At 52.8% G+C, this 15,923-nt stretch overlaps 5 protein-coding genes across 5 annotated transcripts; 4 read left to right on the top strand and 1 right to left on the bottom strand.

Moving 5' to 3' along the window:
* Positions 1-680: 680 nt before the first annotated feature.
* Positions 681-2,806, top strand: E0L32_004428 (uncharacterized protein; the record flags this gene model as incomplete). Its single annotated transcript, XM_031138838.1, has 4 exons — positions 681-1,059; positions 1,110-1,189; positions 1,275-1,381; positions 1,435-2,806. 4 exons carry the CDS (start codon positions 681-683, stop codon positions 2,804-2,806), a joined length of 1,938 nt encoding a protein of 645 aa, XP_030997159.1.
* Positions 2,807-5,166: 2,360 nt separating this feature from the next.
* On the top strand, positions 5,167-6,739 carry E0L32_004427 (uncharacterized protein; the record flags this gene model as incomplete). The annotated part of the gene is made up of 4 exons (XM_031138837.1): positions 5,167-5,880; positions 5,929-6,033; positions 6,095-6,377; positions 6,432-6,739. 4 exons carry the CDS (start codon positions 5,167-5,169, stop codon positions 6,737-6,739), a joined length of 1,410 nt encoding a protein of 469 aa, XP_030997158.1.
* A 2,205-nt stretch (positions 6,740-8,944) lies between these two features.
* On the top strand, positions 8,945-10,427 carry E0L32_004426 (uncharacterized protein; the record flags this gene model as incomplete). Its single annotated transcript, XM_031138835.1, has 5 exons — positions 8,945-9,511; positions 9,562-9,696; positions 9,752-9,873; positions 9,928-10,022; positions 10,090-10,427. 5 exons carry the CDS (start codon positions 8,945-8,947, stop codon positions 10,425-10,427), a joined length of 1,257 nt encoding a protein of 418 aa, XP_030997157.1.
* Positions 10,428-10,924: 497 nt separating this feature from the next.
* Positions 10,925-12,285, top strand: E0L32_004425 (uncharacterized protein; the record flags this gene model as incomplete). Its single annotated transcript, XM_031138834.1, has 5 exons — positions 10,925-11,259; positions 11,349-11,804; positions 11,861-11,932; positions 11,994-12,125; positions 12,177-12,285. The coding sequence occupies 5 exons, from the start codon at positions 10,925-10,927 to the stop codon at positions 12,283-12,285; spliced, it is 1,104 nt and encodes a 367-aa protein (XP_030997156.1).
* Positions 12,286-12,580: 295 nt separating this feature from the next.
* Positions 12,581-15,810, bottom strand: E0L32_004424 (uncharacterized protein; the record flags this gene model as incomplete). Its single annotated transcript, XM_031138833.1, has 5 exons — positions 12,581-13,066; positions 13,126-13,329; positions 13,386-13,462; positions 13,522-13,625; positions 13,685-15,810. 5 exons carry the CDS (start codon positions 15,808-15,810, stop codon positions 12,581-12,583), a joined length of 2,997 nt encoding a protein of 998 aa, XP_030997155.1.
* Positions 15,811-15,923: the final 113 nt, after the last annotated feature.

Genomic DNA, 15,923 nt, shown 5'->3' with positions numbered 1-15,923 from the left:
CTGCTTCGGGCACTGTGTGAGAATAGACGTCGAAAGAGCTCCCCTGGAGCCGGGATCTGAATGGTGGGCCAGCCACGGATGTGCGGCCTCTGACCTTGGCAACGATCCACCAACTTCCAACTCCCCGAGGAACGTTTGGCTTCCCCGCATTGCCTTCGATACACATGAGGAACTTCTCCGCCTCAATTGAGCGATTTCTCAGTCCCAAATGGTTGGCGGTCAACGTAAATCGGCGACCCTGGCTTTGGAACCGACCTGCTTCCATGGATGTGATGGAATGACTAACCCGAGCGAGAAGTGCAGTCCGAGAACCGATCCCCACTTCACTCGGGTCCCGGTCTCGTTTTCCCCCAGATCCGCAACTACACTCCCCGGACGCAGCACGAGAGAGTCGTCTTCATGGGGATGACCAGTAGTAGACTGTTGAAGAGCGGGGAGACCAGTGTACCTTTCAAATTGCATCTTGCCGATCCCAGACTATGCCATATGGCGATGTAACCTTTTGCCAAGCCTTGACTTGGCACGGTCACTTCGAGATGAGTACCACGTCTTCTATGGCTTTGGCCCCAACTATAAATGCTCTGCGCTTCTACAAAGCGCGGTACGCTTGTTGGAGCCGAGTCTGCCTCAACTCCTGAGCCTGTTGTTCCTTATCACCACAAGTCTTTGCATTCATCACGATGAAGGCCTCGACGTTGCTGTCTGGTGCCCTCCTGGCAGTCACGGCTCATTCCCGTGACTGCAAACCTCGTCCAGACAAGCGTCCAAATATCGTCATGATCATGACCGATGACCAGGACTACCGTCTCGGATCCACAGACTACCAATTCGTGCTACAGCGGTTGATCAAGGCCCAAGGCGTCGAGTTTCTAAACCACTACGCCACGACAGCCAACTGTTGCCCCAGCCGTGCTAGCTTCATGAGAGGGCAGATGGTCCACAACACCAACATCACGCATGTCAATGCGCCGGGAGGAAACTACGACAAGTTTGTTGCCAGCGAGCTGGACCAGGACTATCTTCCTCACTGGATGAACGCTGCTGGCTACCGGACCGAATGTAAGCCGAGAGATTCTCCAACACCTCCGCCAGTTGCTAACGTACTATAGATATTGGCAAGTTCCTTAACGGCTATGGGCTCACCAACTATCTCGAAGCACCAAAAGGGTGGCACCATGTGGACGCTCTGGTAAGTCTTGAGTATCCGCCCCTCTCTGCCTTTTCTGTTGCCTACTGGTTATTAGAAACTTGTAGCTCACAGTTGCGCCCTCTAGCTCGACCCTTACACCCAGCAGTTCAACACACCAGTCACTTCCATCAATGGAGGACGCCCTATCTGGTACACCGGATTCCATCAGTCCGATGTCGTCCGTGCCAAAGCGTAAGCCCGGCCGCACTTTCATTCGAGTCATAAAAATGCTGACAAGTCCTCAGGGTCGACCGCATCGAGCATCTCACCTCCCAGGAGAAACCATTCCTGCTTGTGCTAGCTCCGTCCTCTCCTCATGTGCAAAACGACATCCAGGAGACCGTCCCGCTCGCACGCCACGCCCAAGATTTCGAAAACGTGACCGCACCCCGAACTCCCAACTTCAACCCTTCCGAGGAGTTCCAGAAGCAAAAGGGTAGCTGGCTGCCGACTCTGCCCCTCATGAACGACACCATCATTGCATTCTCTGACCACGCATACCGGCAGCGCATCCGTGGTCTGCAAGGCGTCGATGAGATCATGGAGGACGTGATCAATACGCTTGAACAGAAGGGCGTGCTCGACAACACCTATGTCATCTTCACAAGCGACAACGGGTACAAGGTCGGCACGCACCGCGTCCCCGCAGGCAAGGCCACCTTCTACGCCGAGGATTCCAACCTTCCCTTCTTTGTCCGCGGGCCGGGGATCCCAAAGAACATAACGTCAAAGATTCCCGGAGCCCACCTGGACCTTGGCCCTACGTTCTTGGACATTGCCGGTGTTCCCCAGGACAAGTGGCCGTCGTTCTTTGACGGCCAGAGTCTTCTCCCCCAATGGCACGACCCCGAAAGCTCGACGGGTGATGGCAACGGTGGTGGCAACGCCAAAGAGACCCTCAACGTGGAGTTCTGGGGACTCTGTATTGTCGAGGCACCTAACGCTGCCGAATTGGGTGTCCCGTTCAAGAAGAACAGCTACAAGACCTTGCGTATTGTGGGTTCCGACGAGTCCTGGCTCTACTCCTACTGGTGCACGGGTGAGGTCGAGCTGTACAACACGGCAAAAGACCCCTACGAGTTGACTAATCTGGCCCTCAACCCAACCCCAGAGGTTCAGCAGCTTCTCAACCGCCTCAATGCCATCCTGCTCGTGACCAAGTCGTGCGAGGGCGGTACTTGCAGGCAGCCGTGGGGCCTCCTCCAGCCCAACGATAAGCCGAACGAGATTGTGTCTCTGAAGCAGGCCATGGACCCCAAGTACGACGTCTTCTTTGCCAAGTTCCCCAAGGTCAACTTCAAGGAATGCCTAGCGGTCCAGGACGTCGCCAACGAGCAGCCGTTCTATCCTCCCCTTCCGGACAACGGGAGCGGGGGTCTGGGCCGCGGTCACAGAACCACACCCGACGGCTGGGAGAAGCCCAAGGGCAAGCAGGTTCTCAGAAGCAAAGGAAAGTACGGAACTGCAGAGCAGCGACATGCTACGCTTGAGGATGTCATGAAGAATGCACACTACCTGACCGATGACGAGATCGCCGGCAAGCCCAATTCAACACAGCAAAAGCGAGCAATCGAGGTGCAGATGCTGGAGCCTTCCTGGTTTGAGTGGATCGGCTGAAACAGCTAGACCTGTCTGTCATAAATATTACGCATGAGACGCATGTCAACTTGGAAAGCAAGTCATCTATAATGAGCCAATGATTAGATGTGAGCTGTTACATGAAACAATTAGATCTATTTGAGTGGGAGAATACATTCGTGTGAGGCTTCAACAGAAATTTCCATGCCCTTCTCACTCAAATGGCAGTCGATGCCTATGGGTGGGCAGCTGCTCAATAATTGGGCACCACATGTCTCGGCCGAGTGATAAACTAAAAACTCCGCATCCGAGTGAGAGCCCGTGCCAGGTTTTACCACGTCGAAGGAGAAAAGGGGTAACAGGGGAAAGCACCAGAAATCTCTTCTCTCTTGGGTCCTTTGCGCGTAAGGCAACCATGTGGCTTGCATCAAGGAAAGGCAGACGGTCATAATTAACATTTGTTCTCCACACTACCAGCCGCGATACCCGCGTGCCAAGGCATGTATAGTGACCATCTGGGACTTTCAATCGATGTAGCGGCAGTATGAGGTGTCTCGCCTGCTAGCTATTGTCGTGTTCTCGATATTAACTATCAAACTAGGACCAAAAAGGAGGACACCATGTTTGTTGACCGGATGCGTCCCGCGGCGCTTGCTATTGGGTCGGACAACTGGTTCCCCTGGGCCGGATAGATCCAGCCCAGTGTATGTCTAGGGAAACGGTTCAAACTTATAAGCTCGAAATATATCATTGATATCAACACCCGCCATCTCATATAATCTGTTTCCCTTTATGGCTAAAGCCATTGACCAACGATGTTATCTATTGCAAGCTTGATAGACCTTCTTCGCATAGAAACATACCCTCTACATCCTCACCGACTTTTGGTTGTATACTCCTGTACTGGTACATAGTATTTCACAATGATCAATGGTCTTCAAAAGTTGCTCCCAAAGCTGCTGCGAGTCTCACATTTCACGAAGAAAGACGCATGCAATCTCGGCAAGACATTCACATTTTCAAGGCTGCCCTGAAAATGCAATACGAGCCCTCTTCTCACCAGAGCAGACAATCGTCCAGCAAATTCTGCTCGTATGGAAATGCATATGCTCGAGCCAAACTCTTGATTGACCCACTCACGGGGAAGCCGAGAAGATCTCAAGGAGCCTGTCTTTCCAGAGTAGAAATCTGCCTTGCCTCTTGGATTTCCAGTCTGAAACAGGCCACCCCTTGGCGAGGTTTGCTCGTCTGGACATACTGCATTCAAATCCCCCTCCATCTCTAGAATTTTAGTCACCATCGACGCGACAATTGTCTGTTGCGACATCTTTTCTACGCTCTAGGGGCGGCCTCTGCGAAGCTTTTACAAGTAGGGTGGCATGAAACCCTTTAAGCGCCGGAGCGGGGGCTTTGTCTCACAGTCACATACTCGCACTGCCTCATCACTGCCAGTGGTTTATGCAGGGATGTCACCTCAGAGTATACCTAGGTAGCTTCCCAGCCAGAGCAGTACGCCCCTTCAAAAACAAAAAGAAAAGGCTACACGGCACGATAGGCAAGCAGTTAATCAGGTCCGCCAAGCAATCTGTTCAGTTCCTTGCAAAGATGAGAAAAGTTTTGCCAAAATAGAGCGGTTGGTCACAAGACGTACTTTCCCACACCTCGCTGAGCTCGAGTCGAGTGGGAATGGCAGCCTTCGCCTTGGCTCTGGCTACACCCCTGAACCAACAGCACAATCTAATGCGGGCCACGCCCCAACCGGCCCACCCACCCTTTCAGCAGGAAAGTCCATCTGGACATCAGAGGCAGGAGAGACAGGAGAAAAGTCGAGGAGGAGCAAGGTCCCATCTTGAGAGCAGATTTTGTTCTCTTCCTGCTTCTCTCTTCCTTCATCGTTTTTCATGCGGATCCCACTTGATCTAAGCCTGCACTACCTTCCGAGTCTGCTACAGTAATCACTTGGTCGCAATCAAGGCGCAGACTTGAGGAACTCATATTTCTTCTGTGCCTTGGTTTAAGCAAACTAGAGGCAGTCACCTACATCCAACTCGACCGGTGTGTCTGGCAAACGGAAAGGGTAGGCCAAGCGGACTCCCTCCAGTTCCACTGGGAATCCCGTCCCCCAAAATCTGTACTGTCCACACCCGCTTCTCAGAATTTGAATCTTCCAGCCACCCAGGCCCTGGCACTTTGAGAGAATCACAAAGTCCCTGAATCTCCCTTTTTCTTCGTCTTCTTCGTCTTCTTCCCCTTCGTCTTCGTCTTCTTCTTCTTCTTCTTCTTCTCTCTGCGCTCTCTTGTTACCTTTCATTCTGGTCAATATCTCTTGCCGTTCAAACAAGGCACTCTCTCCCCGCGATAAGTCTTTGCACGTACCCTAAGCCCATCACACTTCCAAGATGGCTGGAGAAGCTTTGACCTTTCAATCCCAAATGCCCAGTCCTCTGTCTTCTCCGCAAGCTGCCCCCACGATGCCCATTGGAGAGGAGCTCAACCGTGGCGTGAGAGAATTTGTGTTTGACCTATGTCTGAACAAGTTGAAGAAGGGAGAAGCGTCAATCACGAGCACATACAATGAATTCGTCGCTGGACAAGATCGAGCGCTCAAGGAGCAGCAGCGCCTGTGCCAGAAGCTGTTCACGGAAGTCCAGAACGACGTCTTCCACGCCGTCCGTGAGAGTACCCGCATCTCAGAGGAAGAAGCTGTAAGCATCATGGAAGAGCTTTCAGCCAAGTTCTCGAACCCTCTGTGGAGTGTCAAGGGCACGCCCCTGATGAATCCTGCCGATTTTTCATCACAGATACCGTCAACACCTCCCCCAGAAGTCGACCATAACGGCATCCCGAGTGCCACAGTCAGTGTGGCGGAGGCTGTACCAGTGCTTGAACCCATCGAAGGCCCCTCGACCCCTCCGACAGAGCTCAACCAGCACCGTGCTCAAAGTGCCACACTTAGTGTTGGCGAAGCTACACCATTGCTTACAAGTGTTGAACAACCCTCAACGCCTCATCCGGAAACTCGATGCAGCGATGGCCCTAGTGCTTCCTTATTTATGGGAGAAGATGAATCCACGGCTCAAGCTGATGTTGAAGAGTCACCAATGCCTTCGTCCGTGAGTAGTCGCCACCTACTTTAAAGGTATGATGCTGACCCTTCACAGTCGAAACGTGCTCAGTCGCCCGATCTCTCTAGCATCGAGACCCCTTCCAAGAGACTTCGAACTACGCAGACCTCGGGTAACAATCTTGAGCCGGCAGGTACATCGGTACGTCAAACTGCTTTTCGATATGCATGGCCTCGTGCTGACCATCTCTATTCCGATCAAGACACGATACCGCATCAAGCCGGCAGATAGACGGAAGACTTCTCATAGAACCCTTATGATGAATGAAGTCGATGGTCTGGAATACATCATCAGTCCATCGATCTCTCCGGGCCAATGGTTCATCTTCCGATGTGGATGCAAGAACCACCCCTTCGTTAGAGACCCGCTGGAAAGCGGCTTTGGCCTTCGACGCCACCTCAAGTCGAAACCGCATCAAAATTTCCACGATCATCTTGATTACGAAATGTCGGATGAAGATCTCATACTGAAATATGGCTATGAGGGTATGTCCGGCTGCTAGAGGATAGGAGTGAGCGACTAAGCTAACGTGCCGCCAGTCCAAGACGCCGACGAGGAGTCGGCGAAGCGGAGCAACGAAATGCTGAAGGAGAGAAGAGCAAAGAAGGCAACAGAGATGGCCAAGAGGCCAAGCCCCAAGACGCCTACTCCAAGGAGACGAAGGGCAGGACCCCGCCCAGGGGCAAGCGTCCCAGAGGCCCAGACCACGGTCCCTGTTGCGGACATGTCGGTCAACGGAGAAATGCCTGCCACGCCGCCCTTGGCGTCTTGGCCCGTGATCTCAGATGTTCAAGGGGATAGTGATACCGAGTCTCTGCCTCCTCTCTCAAGTGTAGGTCGTAAATGAACATATTTCATGGTCTGTAATGAGGTTGTTAGATCACTGGAACGAAGGCGTACGCTCATTATTTGTTACGAGTTTTACTGGCAGAAATTTTGGAAAATTGACTCCTATTATGCTGGACTGTGGTTGACTTGAAAGGTTTGAATTAACAGCAATTAAATGCTTGAAACTGTCTGAGAAAGGAGAGACCGCTGTGAAGATCTCGGCACAAATAGATACCTAATTTGATCATTCCACTCCTGTTCTTTGGCTAACATCAATGGAAAAAAATGGAATGGGTTGCTGTAAAGACCAGGGCGGATGGAGACGTGAAAAATTTGGACAACCAAACCGGAGCAAGCATCCCGTCTTCCAGGGCCCTTCCTACTTCCCTGTTGACCACGGCATATTGCATCTTACGAAGAGGTAATGACTCAATTTCAGTGTCACGGTGTTGCAATCCTAGTTTGCGCGGATACATTCCGAGTGGGTTGCATGCGCATACTTGTCAGTGGGATACCAACCTCCAAGATTTCTCAGGGGTTGGATGGCAAGGGGTGGGGGGGATGCCAGCTATCGGTTCAAATTTGACTTGACCAGCTGTTGCTCATGATGGGATATTTTGAGAGACTTGGTCTCCTGGCAAGCTGAGTCCCAGACCTCCGCAGTGAGGAAATACCAGTTCAAGCTCAGCCTGACTGTGGAGAGGAGGAGGGTTGTGAGCGATACCATCCTTGTTCTTTTCGAGCAGGGACCAGGGGTCATGCATGGGCGTAATGAGTAGGTGCAGGTGCTTTTTATCTTCCTGACAGGTTCGAGAGTGACCCATGGTCCTTTTCTGGAGAGCGGCTTGCATGAGCGCACAAGCGGACGAGCCCCCTGTCAAGGAGAGAAAAGTTTTCACACACGACGAATCGCATTCTTTCGAATTTTAGGAATCAAACACACCCGAGAAATTTTACGAGGCTTCAACCAACGGATCGTAAACATGACCTAGGAATTGATTTGGTCTTTGCCCGCGTTTCGTAGGTGTGAGGACTAGCTAGCTCCCACTGTCAAATGCACCCGCTCATGTCATCTCGGCCCGGCCCAATGCATTGCAAGATTTGTAGCCACTGATCAAGGCCCGTCCCCTGAAACTTTGTTTCGTGAATTGCAGACTACGACAGAAGCGTCCTCTAAGCTGGAGTCGCTCACGACGGCTTGGTGGGTGGCCATTGGCTTCGACGAGCTGTAGCATAAAACGCAGATGGCCCAAATCGAGGCCCCCATCCACCTCCACCTTAATGTGCCTGCCATGAACGGGGAAGGAGCCGGCCGCCTGTTCCAACCATCCGAATTAGTTCTTATGCATGATGCAAGTCTCAGAGGAGATGTGATGGGTTTGTCCCATTGGTATAGGGGACTGCCCGTCGCGGACCCGCGCTGGCTTTCGAGGGGCTGGACCCATCCACCATACCCCAGACCAAAAGGCGCGGACCTCCTGCAAGCTGCGCTGGCGGAGGTGAGCCAGCCCTAGCAAAGTCTGCAACTGTTGTGGAGAAGAGGGTGTGCAAGGTGTGTTATCGTACTTGTGTCTGGGGGGTGGCAAGAAGGACGGCGAAGCTACTGGTTACCCACGACGCTTGGGCAAGTGGCCAGGGTCAGGTTTGGTGATCAGTTAAAATATGACACCGCAAGACCGACACTGACCGAGTCGAAGTATCTACAGGTATCTATACCTTGGCCACAGCCGGCCGGGTGTCCAGGAGCCCCATTCGCCATGAGCTGCTGGTCCGCGCACCAGGGTTGTGATCAATTGATGGCTTCTTCGGTTTATCCACACGAAGCTGAAGTAAAATAAGGAGTACTGAGCTCGTAGACTCGGAATCTACTAGCATTTATTACTTAGTTTGATTCCCTGTCCGTAGGGCTTTTACGTTCGAATCCTAAGCTTTTGTTTCAGATTCATAAGGGCCTCCTGTCACTTGGTTCAACATCCCCAAGCAGCCGACTTCCTCCCTCTCAACCAAGTATTTCCTCATCGCAGGAATCTAGGGCTGGCAGAGGTTCGAGAAACATTCACAGAGGCTCTAAGCAATGTGCTGGAGTCATTACTGGCCTCTTCACCTACTCGACACGGTCTGATACCGATACCGACGCCCCGTTGGCAGCAACAGATCCTACCCTCACTTTCATACTAAGGTCTCTCAAGACTTAAGGCAACCCACCCTCGGACAAGGGACAACAATGACAGGACTCGAGGCTGCACACAACATGTCGATCGGTGACACCATCGACGACACCGGGAGTGTTGTCAACCAGGATCGGGATCCTGAAGAACTGTTGAGCCAGTGGTGCCGACGATACATCATTGCCGGAGAAGAACGTCTCCTGAAAGAGCAACAGTTATCCTTGGAGAGACGGAACCGCGAGTGGAAAGACCTGCTACTTGCTCAGGAACAAGCCACGACAGCGTTTTTTGAGAGTCAAAAGAACCAGCGCCATGAATGGCGAGCTACACAGCAACGCGAAGTGGACGAAGAGAAGCTCCGATGGAGTGAGGGCCGTTCACAGGTTCGTGCCGACATGATCGGAATACTTTCTAAGCTCAACCCGAGAGACATAGCTGCCAGGACCATGGACGTTGGACTTCCTGCCGCGACCTTGGACGTATTTCATGACGAATCTTCCCTTGCTGAACCCCTTGTGGTGGACACACCTGCCCAACAGCCCGCAGACGTCGACCAACAGAACAATCATGATGGCCAAGCTCTCCCAGCCCCAGAAGAAGATGTCATATTGGTCTCCGCTCAAGTAAGAGATTTCTGTTCGTCCCTCTGTGCCTCTCTAGGAGCAGACGCAAGCAATTCTTGATCACTGAGAAGATCCAGTCCAAACATCCATTAGGGGAAGACGATGTCAACTCAGAAGTCCCTTCTCATAAAAGGTCAAAGCAATCCTCGGTGGAGGAGGTCGAGTCCAATATTGTCGGAACACGGGTGTGTCACTCCTAAACGCTTTGATCACGCAACAGCAGATTGACACTGATCTCAGACTCGACCTCGCATTGAAAGGCACCAAACTGCCAACCGGTCACAGCAGCTCAGGACTGTCGATAAAGATAAGGTCGGAGGGACAGACTACATCTTTCGGCTTTCGGAAGACATCGACAGGTGGTTTGTCATTTGTTGCGGCTGTCGAAATTTTGACAAACACCCTTTCAATGACAGTAAAGGCGTCAGTTTCCATTTGAAAAAAAGTAGTAATCATACGGTGCCTCTCCTCCTCACAGAAGAGTACATCATGAGTGTATTCGGATTTGAAGGTGAGATGGGAAGCTCACTCCATCCGTCATCTCCAACACGGGTACTAACTTAATCTTTCTCCCGCAGTGGTCGGCGAGGACTTAACCGAGTCCTGGGTTGAAGCAGCCAACGAAAGCATACAGCTCAAGAAGAAGGAGAAGAAGGAGAAAATGATAAAGGACAGGGAGGACAGGAAGGGGAAAAGGCAACAGCTTCCAGCTGCCTCCAGGCAGCCAGCACAATCACAAGCTGAGGACCTGGAACAACCCGACAATGACAGCCGTATGCCGGAAGCAGACATGTCCTTGGCTGAGAACCCTACACTCCTGTTCACCACCGATATGTTTGCTGCGCCAGGCCCTACGCACTTCACAGACGGACTTCCGGTTTTTGAAGATTTGGCACACGACGACCCTATGTTCTGAGCGATGACCATGGTCATGAGTCACTCAGCGGAGGTGATGACTGCGTACTATTTCCTTCCTTGCTTTCATATCTTACCATTTTCCTTGCACATTGCTTCGATTGGAGTAGAAACGTGTTGTGGATCAACGGAGTCCTGGCAGAGCGGATCGGCGGCATTCCGGATAAGGACTCTTCCGGTGAGCGTGTTCGGCCGCGATCAAGCCATGTCGGCTCCTCATTCACAGTAGCTATCCCTGAGAATTGATTATCATTTGAGAGCTCCGAAGGCCCTTATCCAGAATACATCCCCACCGTGAACGGTTTCTATCGGCCGTTGGCGAGCGGTTCCTGTTCCGCATCTCCAGTCGCACACGGAATTCGGGCACTACGTCAGCGGACAGTGAATCGGCCTAGCTCCGACCACCACATTTCTCGAACACATGTCACGCACTTGATCCTGAACCTGTAATATCTTTATCTGACTTCTCATGGTAATCAGTTGAATTGTTACGAAGCCATGGCAAGTATCACGGACACGGAACTGGATGAAATCTACGCCTTTGCGATACAGCTGGGCAAGGATGCGGGGAAGATGCTTATGGACGCCGCAACCTCTAGGTTCGGCGCCGGAGGCAACAGTGGCCAAGAGTTCTCGGAGAAAGACAACGCTGTAGACATTGTCACTCAGACTGATGAGGGTAAGACTCGTGAAAAGAGCTCGCCGTCGCGCGCGGCGAGCCGAGTCAGCTTCCAATTGGCCCCTGGAGTGTCTCATTGTCGCTCACGATCTTCCTTACTAGATGTCGAAGCCTTCATCCACCGGTCCATCTCGAGCAGATACCCTGATCACAAGTAGGTTTCAGCTACAAGCCCTTCTCAACCTGTCATCCAGATGGATCCTGAGACCACAAGATGTTAACATCACCGCCCTAATCGCAAAGATTTGTTGGAGAGGAGTCCTACTCTAAAGGCACATCCCGCGAATACCTCATCGACGACACAGCGCCGACGTGGTGTGTAGACCCCCTCGACGGCACCGTCAACTACGCACACCTCTTCCCCACATTCTGTGTCTCCATCGCCTTCCTCGTCGGCGGCCGGCCCGTCATCGGCGTCATCCAGGCGCCCTTTATGAACCAGCTCTTCACCGCGTGCAAGGGTCGCGGCGCGTGGCTCAACGAGACGACGCCGCTGCCGCTGATCCGGGAACCCATACCGCCCATGCCGGCCGCGGCGCCGAAGGGCTGTGTCTTTTGTTGCGAGTGGGGGAAGGACAGGAGGGACATCCCCGACGGCAACATGCACCGCAAGGTCGAGAGCTTCATGAATATGGCCGCCGAAGTCGGGGGTCGGAATGGTAAGGGAGGCATGGTACACGGCATGCGAAGCCTAGGAAGGTGAGTCGGGCTTGAGGGCACTCGTGCCTATGGGCAGATTGCTGAATGACTGCTAGCGCGACTCTGGGCCTGGCGTACACGGCCATGGGTGGTGTAGATATCTGGTGGGAGGGAGGCTGCTGGGAATGGTATGTTGGACCCTAGAGCTTCTCAAGCGTGAGCGCCAACTGACTTGACTGTACGCAATAGGGACGTCGCAGCTGGTTTTGCGATTCTCCTCGAGGCAGGTGGTCTGGTCACAACAGCAAACGCGCCCAAAGATCCGTCCAATACAGAGATTCCCGATGCCCACCTTGGAGGCCGCTTATACCTCGCTATCAGGTTCGTGCTCTTTTGACAGTTTTGTAAGGCATAATGCTGATATAATACCAGACCCGCGGGTCCATCGTCAAGCGAGACGGGGCGGCAAGGCCAGGAGCGGGTTGTGAGGGAAGTGTGGCGGAGGGTGCGGGAGCTTGACTACACCCGGCCAGGGGTTTAGCCCGACGTGTTATTATCTTTTGTATCAGATAGGATATGGACTTTTGTGGGTGAGTGACATAGAATGAATGTGCCAGAATATGGGGAGGGACCAGATAAATAGCACGATAGACAGTTGCAAAGACCAGACCAAGGCATAATTACCAGATCAGAGAGCTTATAACAACGAACAACATTTCCATGACAATAATATTATAACCTAGCCATCTAAATCTATGTGTATCAGCCATGAACCAGTTATTGCAGAGACCATGTGTATCTTCATGTGGTGTGTCTATTGGGTATGCTCGAGTTATCTATTGCGCAAACTCCTCAATGACACTCTTCGACTCAGGGAAAACCTGTTTGATTGGTACCACTGGCATCTTCAGCCCAAAGCCTTCAGGGCCGCCCACCTTGATTCCCTTCTCCGTCTTCCACAGAGGGTGCGCTGGTAAGCCAATGACGCTGACCCTCAGCCCATAGCGTAGATCCTGAGATCCGATGGCCTCTCCATCCTGGCCCAGGATGGAGATCAGGTCGGGTACAGTGCAGATCACCTCCTGAGAGCTCTCCGTAGCATCCACATCGCACAGAGCCGCATATAGATATTCGTTCTGGAAGGGAATGACCATGTGCTTGTCAGCTGGCGCAGCCTGTTTCGTCTTATTAGATGTTCCCTCCCGCTCCTCCTCACTCAGGGGGGCTAAGACGACAGCGCCCATGGTGTAGCCGCCACCGATGTACCGGCGCACATCGATAATCTTTCCGCTGAACAACAGTGTCCCAGAATATACGTCAAACTAGAGATAACTGTGTCAGCCATTTACGTCCTCTCAAGATACTCTTGAACGAGACTTACGATAGCATCCACTATACTCGACTTCCTTCGCGAGGCCATGTGCACGGCTCGTCCCAGATACCATGCCATTGAGAGGGTGTTTGAGATACCGTACTCTTTGATGACGGAGCCTGGCAGTGGGTTTGCGCATACAGCACAGCCAAGACCGAGCTCGATGGCAGCTGTTCTAAGGAGTCTCTCGAGACGGACCGGGGTATCAGTGTTCTAGATAAAAGGTCAGTTCTAGCCGATGATCACGAGAAAATGGTCTTGAATCTTACCATCACAACGTTTGTATTACCACAAGCATCGGCCAACACACATGGTGTCAAAGAGTAACCGTAGACACTGAAAATTGCTAAAACCTCGAAGTCAGTCTCTTTGATATGTAAAGCAACTTTTGTCAGGTTTTCTTACCGTGATACATCGTCGGATATGCCCTTCCCATCGCATCACCATCAACAACGGGCATATCGAAGTCAACCGCTGTCGGAAATACACTCATGCCATTGCCGCCGCCACTGGTGAAGTTTGTTAGTTCCACTAGCTTCGGTAGAAATATGACTCGAATAACACTCACATCTCGTCAATGTACAAGCCATCGAACTTTTCCTTGCCTAGGATACGCATGAGGGCCTTGAGGCCCGTCGGGATCTCTAAACCGCTGCTAACACGCTCATTGATCACAGAAGGGCTGCCATACCATGAGCCAAAGCAGACGCTAGCATCATCCTTCAGTGATTTAGGAGAGATGATTCTCATCTTATCCTTTCCTCCAGTCCGCAAAGCATGTAGGCCCTTGAGATACTCATGATGCGTCGGGCCGCCGCCTCCAGTGCCCATCACACCGCAGCCTGTTGACATCATCTCCAGGTCAATCTCAGACACATACCAGACACCCTCTCGTACATCGGGCCTGTAGGCTTCTAGGTCCACATGAAGCGACGGCCTGATCGTCGACTCTAAAGCGTTGGGGACGGATACCTTCACGCCCTCATCGGCGTCCTCGTCCTCTTTCGCAGCCACCAAGGGTGGCGACGAGGGAGGTGTCAACTCATCCGGGATAGAAAGCGGTCCTACTGCGCGGATCTGGATGCGAATGGCGCCGTTGTGCATATACTGCAGCGGCATCTTGTTGACCTCGACAATCTGGACGTGCTCGCGAGCAGCTCCTTTTTGCACAGCCAAGTCGATGGCTTTCTGACGCGCAGCCTCGATGACTACCTTCTCGTCCTTGCCCTCAAGAATCTCAACAGTGTCGATGGTTCCAGAGACCTTGGCAATGGCGGCCCCAACGGCGTTGGCAGCGCCTTGATGGATCGGCTGGATGCACTCTTCGACGCCCTCGAGCTGGTCGGTGACAAGCAACGCACCACCTCCCACGAGGAGAGCATGGACTGGAGCCGCTGAGACCTTCATCTTTTCAATGACTGTTTCAAGAAGTTTCTTGATGTCTTTGCGAGCACCCTCGACAGTCGCTTTGGGGAGGTCCTTGACTAGAGAAGCATCACCCAATTTGCCTTTGCCCATTGCAACAATGATATCACTCGCGGTCAATGTCGGCCCTCCAAAAACCTTGGCCTGCTCCTTGAGGAAGTGACCAACGGAGGCTGGGCCTACTTTGACATCGTCGTCGGAGTCCCCATTGACTGTGACTTTGCTACCGCCACCCAGCCCGATTGAGACGACCTCTGGCATGGAGAATGCAGTCCGCACACCTCCCACCTCAACGAAGCCAGGAGCCTGACGAGGGAATCCGGAAGGCAGGAGAGCGCAGACATCAGTGGTCGTGCCTCCAATATCAATGACTAGAATCTGGGGTTCTGAGGAATCTGTATCGCCCGCCTGAGATGTGGGCTTGTTGTGATCGAGTCCAGCCAGGAAGGCAGCACCAGTCATGCTGTTGGTGGGACCACTAGCGAAGGTCTTGATAGGGTACTCAGCTGCCGTGTCGGCATCAATGAGAGTACCGTCGTTCTGAGAGAGGTATAAAGGACAGGAAAGCTGGAGGCGAGCCATGGCCCTCTCGAACCCCTTCTTCACCCGGTAGCCAGTCCGGAGGATGGCGGCATTGAGAATGGTGGCGTTCTCGCGCTCGAGAAGACCGGTCGGTCCAATATCGTGAGAGCAGACGACTGAAAGCCCAGGAGCTTCCTGAAGCAGCATCTTTTTGCACTGCTCTTCATGGATACCCTCGGCGTCGAGCGGGGAGAAGACCCCCACGAGCGCAACGGACTTGATTCCGGAGTCAACAATCTGCCTCGCAGTCTTGGCAATCTGTGCGGAGTCGAGAGCTGCGATCTCGCGCCCGTCGATCTCAAGACCCCCATCCAGGTAGTATGCGCCTCCATCGAGGATGCTCCGAAGTCCCACAGGGAAGTCTGAGAATGGTGGGATTTGCCTGGTAAACGGGCCGCAAAGGCGCACTACGGCTACCCGGTCCAGTCTCCTGGCGTCGGCTTCGACCAGAGCATTGATGAAATGGGTTGTTCCGATCGTGACACTCAGAACTCGACTTTGGTCGACCTTGGACTCGCCCAAGACAGCCCGGATAGCAGCCTCTATGCCACTGGTGATGTCCTCGGTAGTTGAGGCTTTGTAAGACGCCAAGACTCCCCGGCCGGGATTGTCAAAGGCACGGATGTCAAGGATGGCCGCATCTGTGTTTGTGCCACCAACATCGACTCCAATACGATATAGAGACATGCTGGCTGGCGTGTTGAGGCAGTTCCTGGTTGTATGTCGACAGCCTCTGAGTATGTGGAAGAAGTGCCTGCAAATTCGTTAATCCCAATCCTGAGACTCACATCCGTGCTCCT

The sequence above is a fragment of the Thyridium curvatum genome (genome assembly GCF_004353045.1).
Source record: "Thyridium curvatum strain D216 chromosome Unknown NODE_21_length_474914_cov_86.438106, whole genome shotgun sequence".
Taxonomy (NCBI): domain Eukaryota; kingdom Fungi; phylum Ascomycota; class Sordariomycetes; order Thyridiales; family Thyridiaceae; genus Thyridium; species Thyridium curvatum.
The sequence above is the reverse complement of the archived record's forward strand: the minus strand, read 5'-3'. Positions and strand labels throughout refer to the sequence as shown.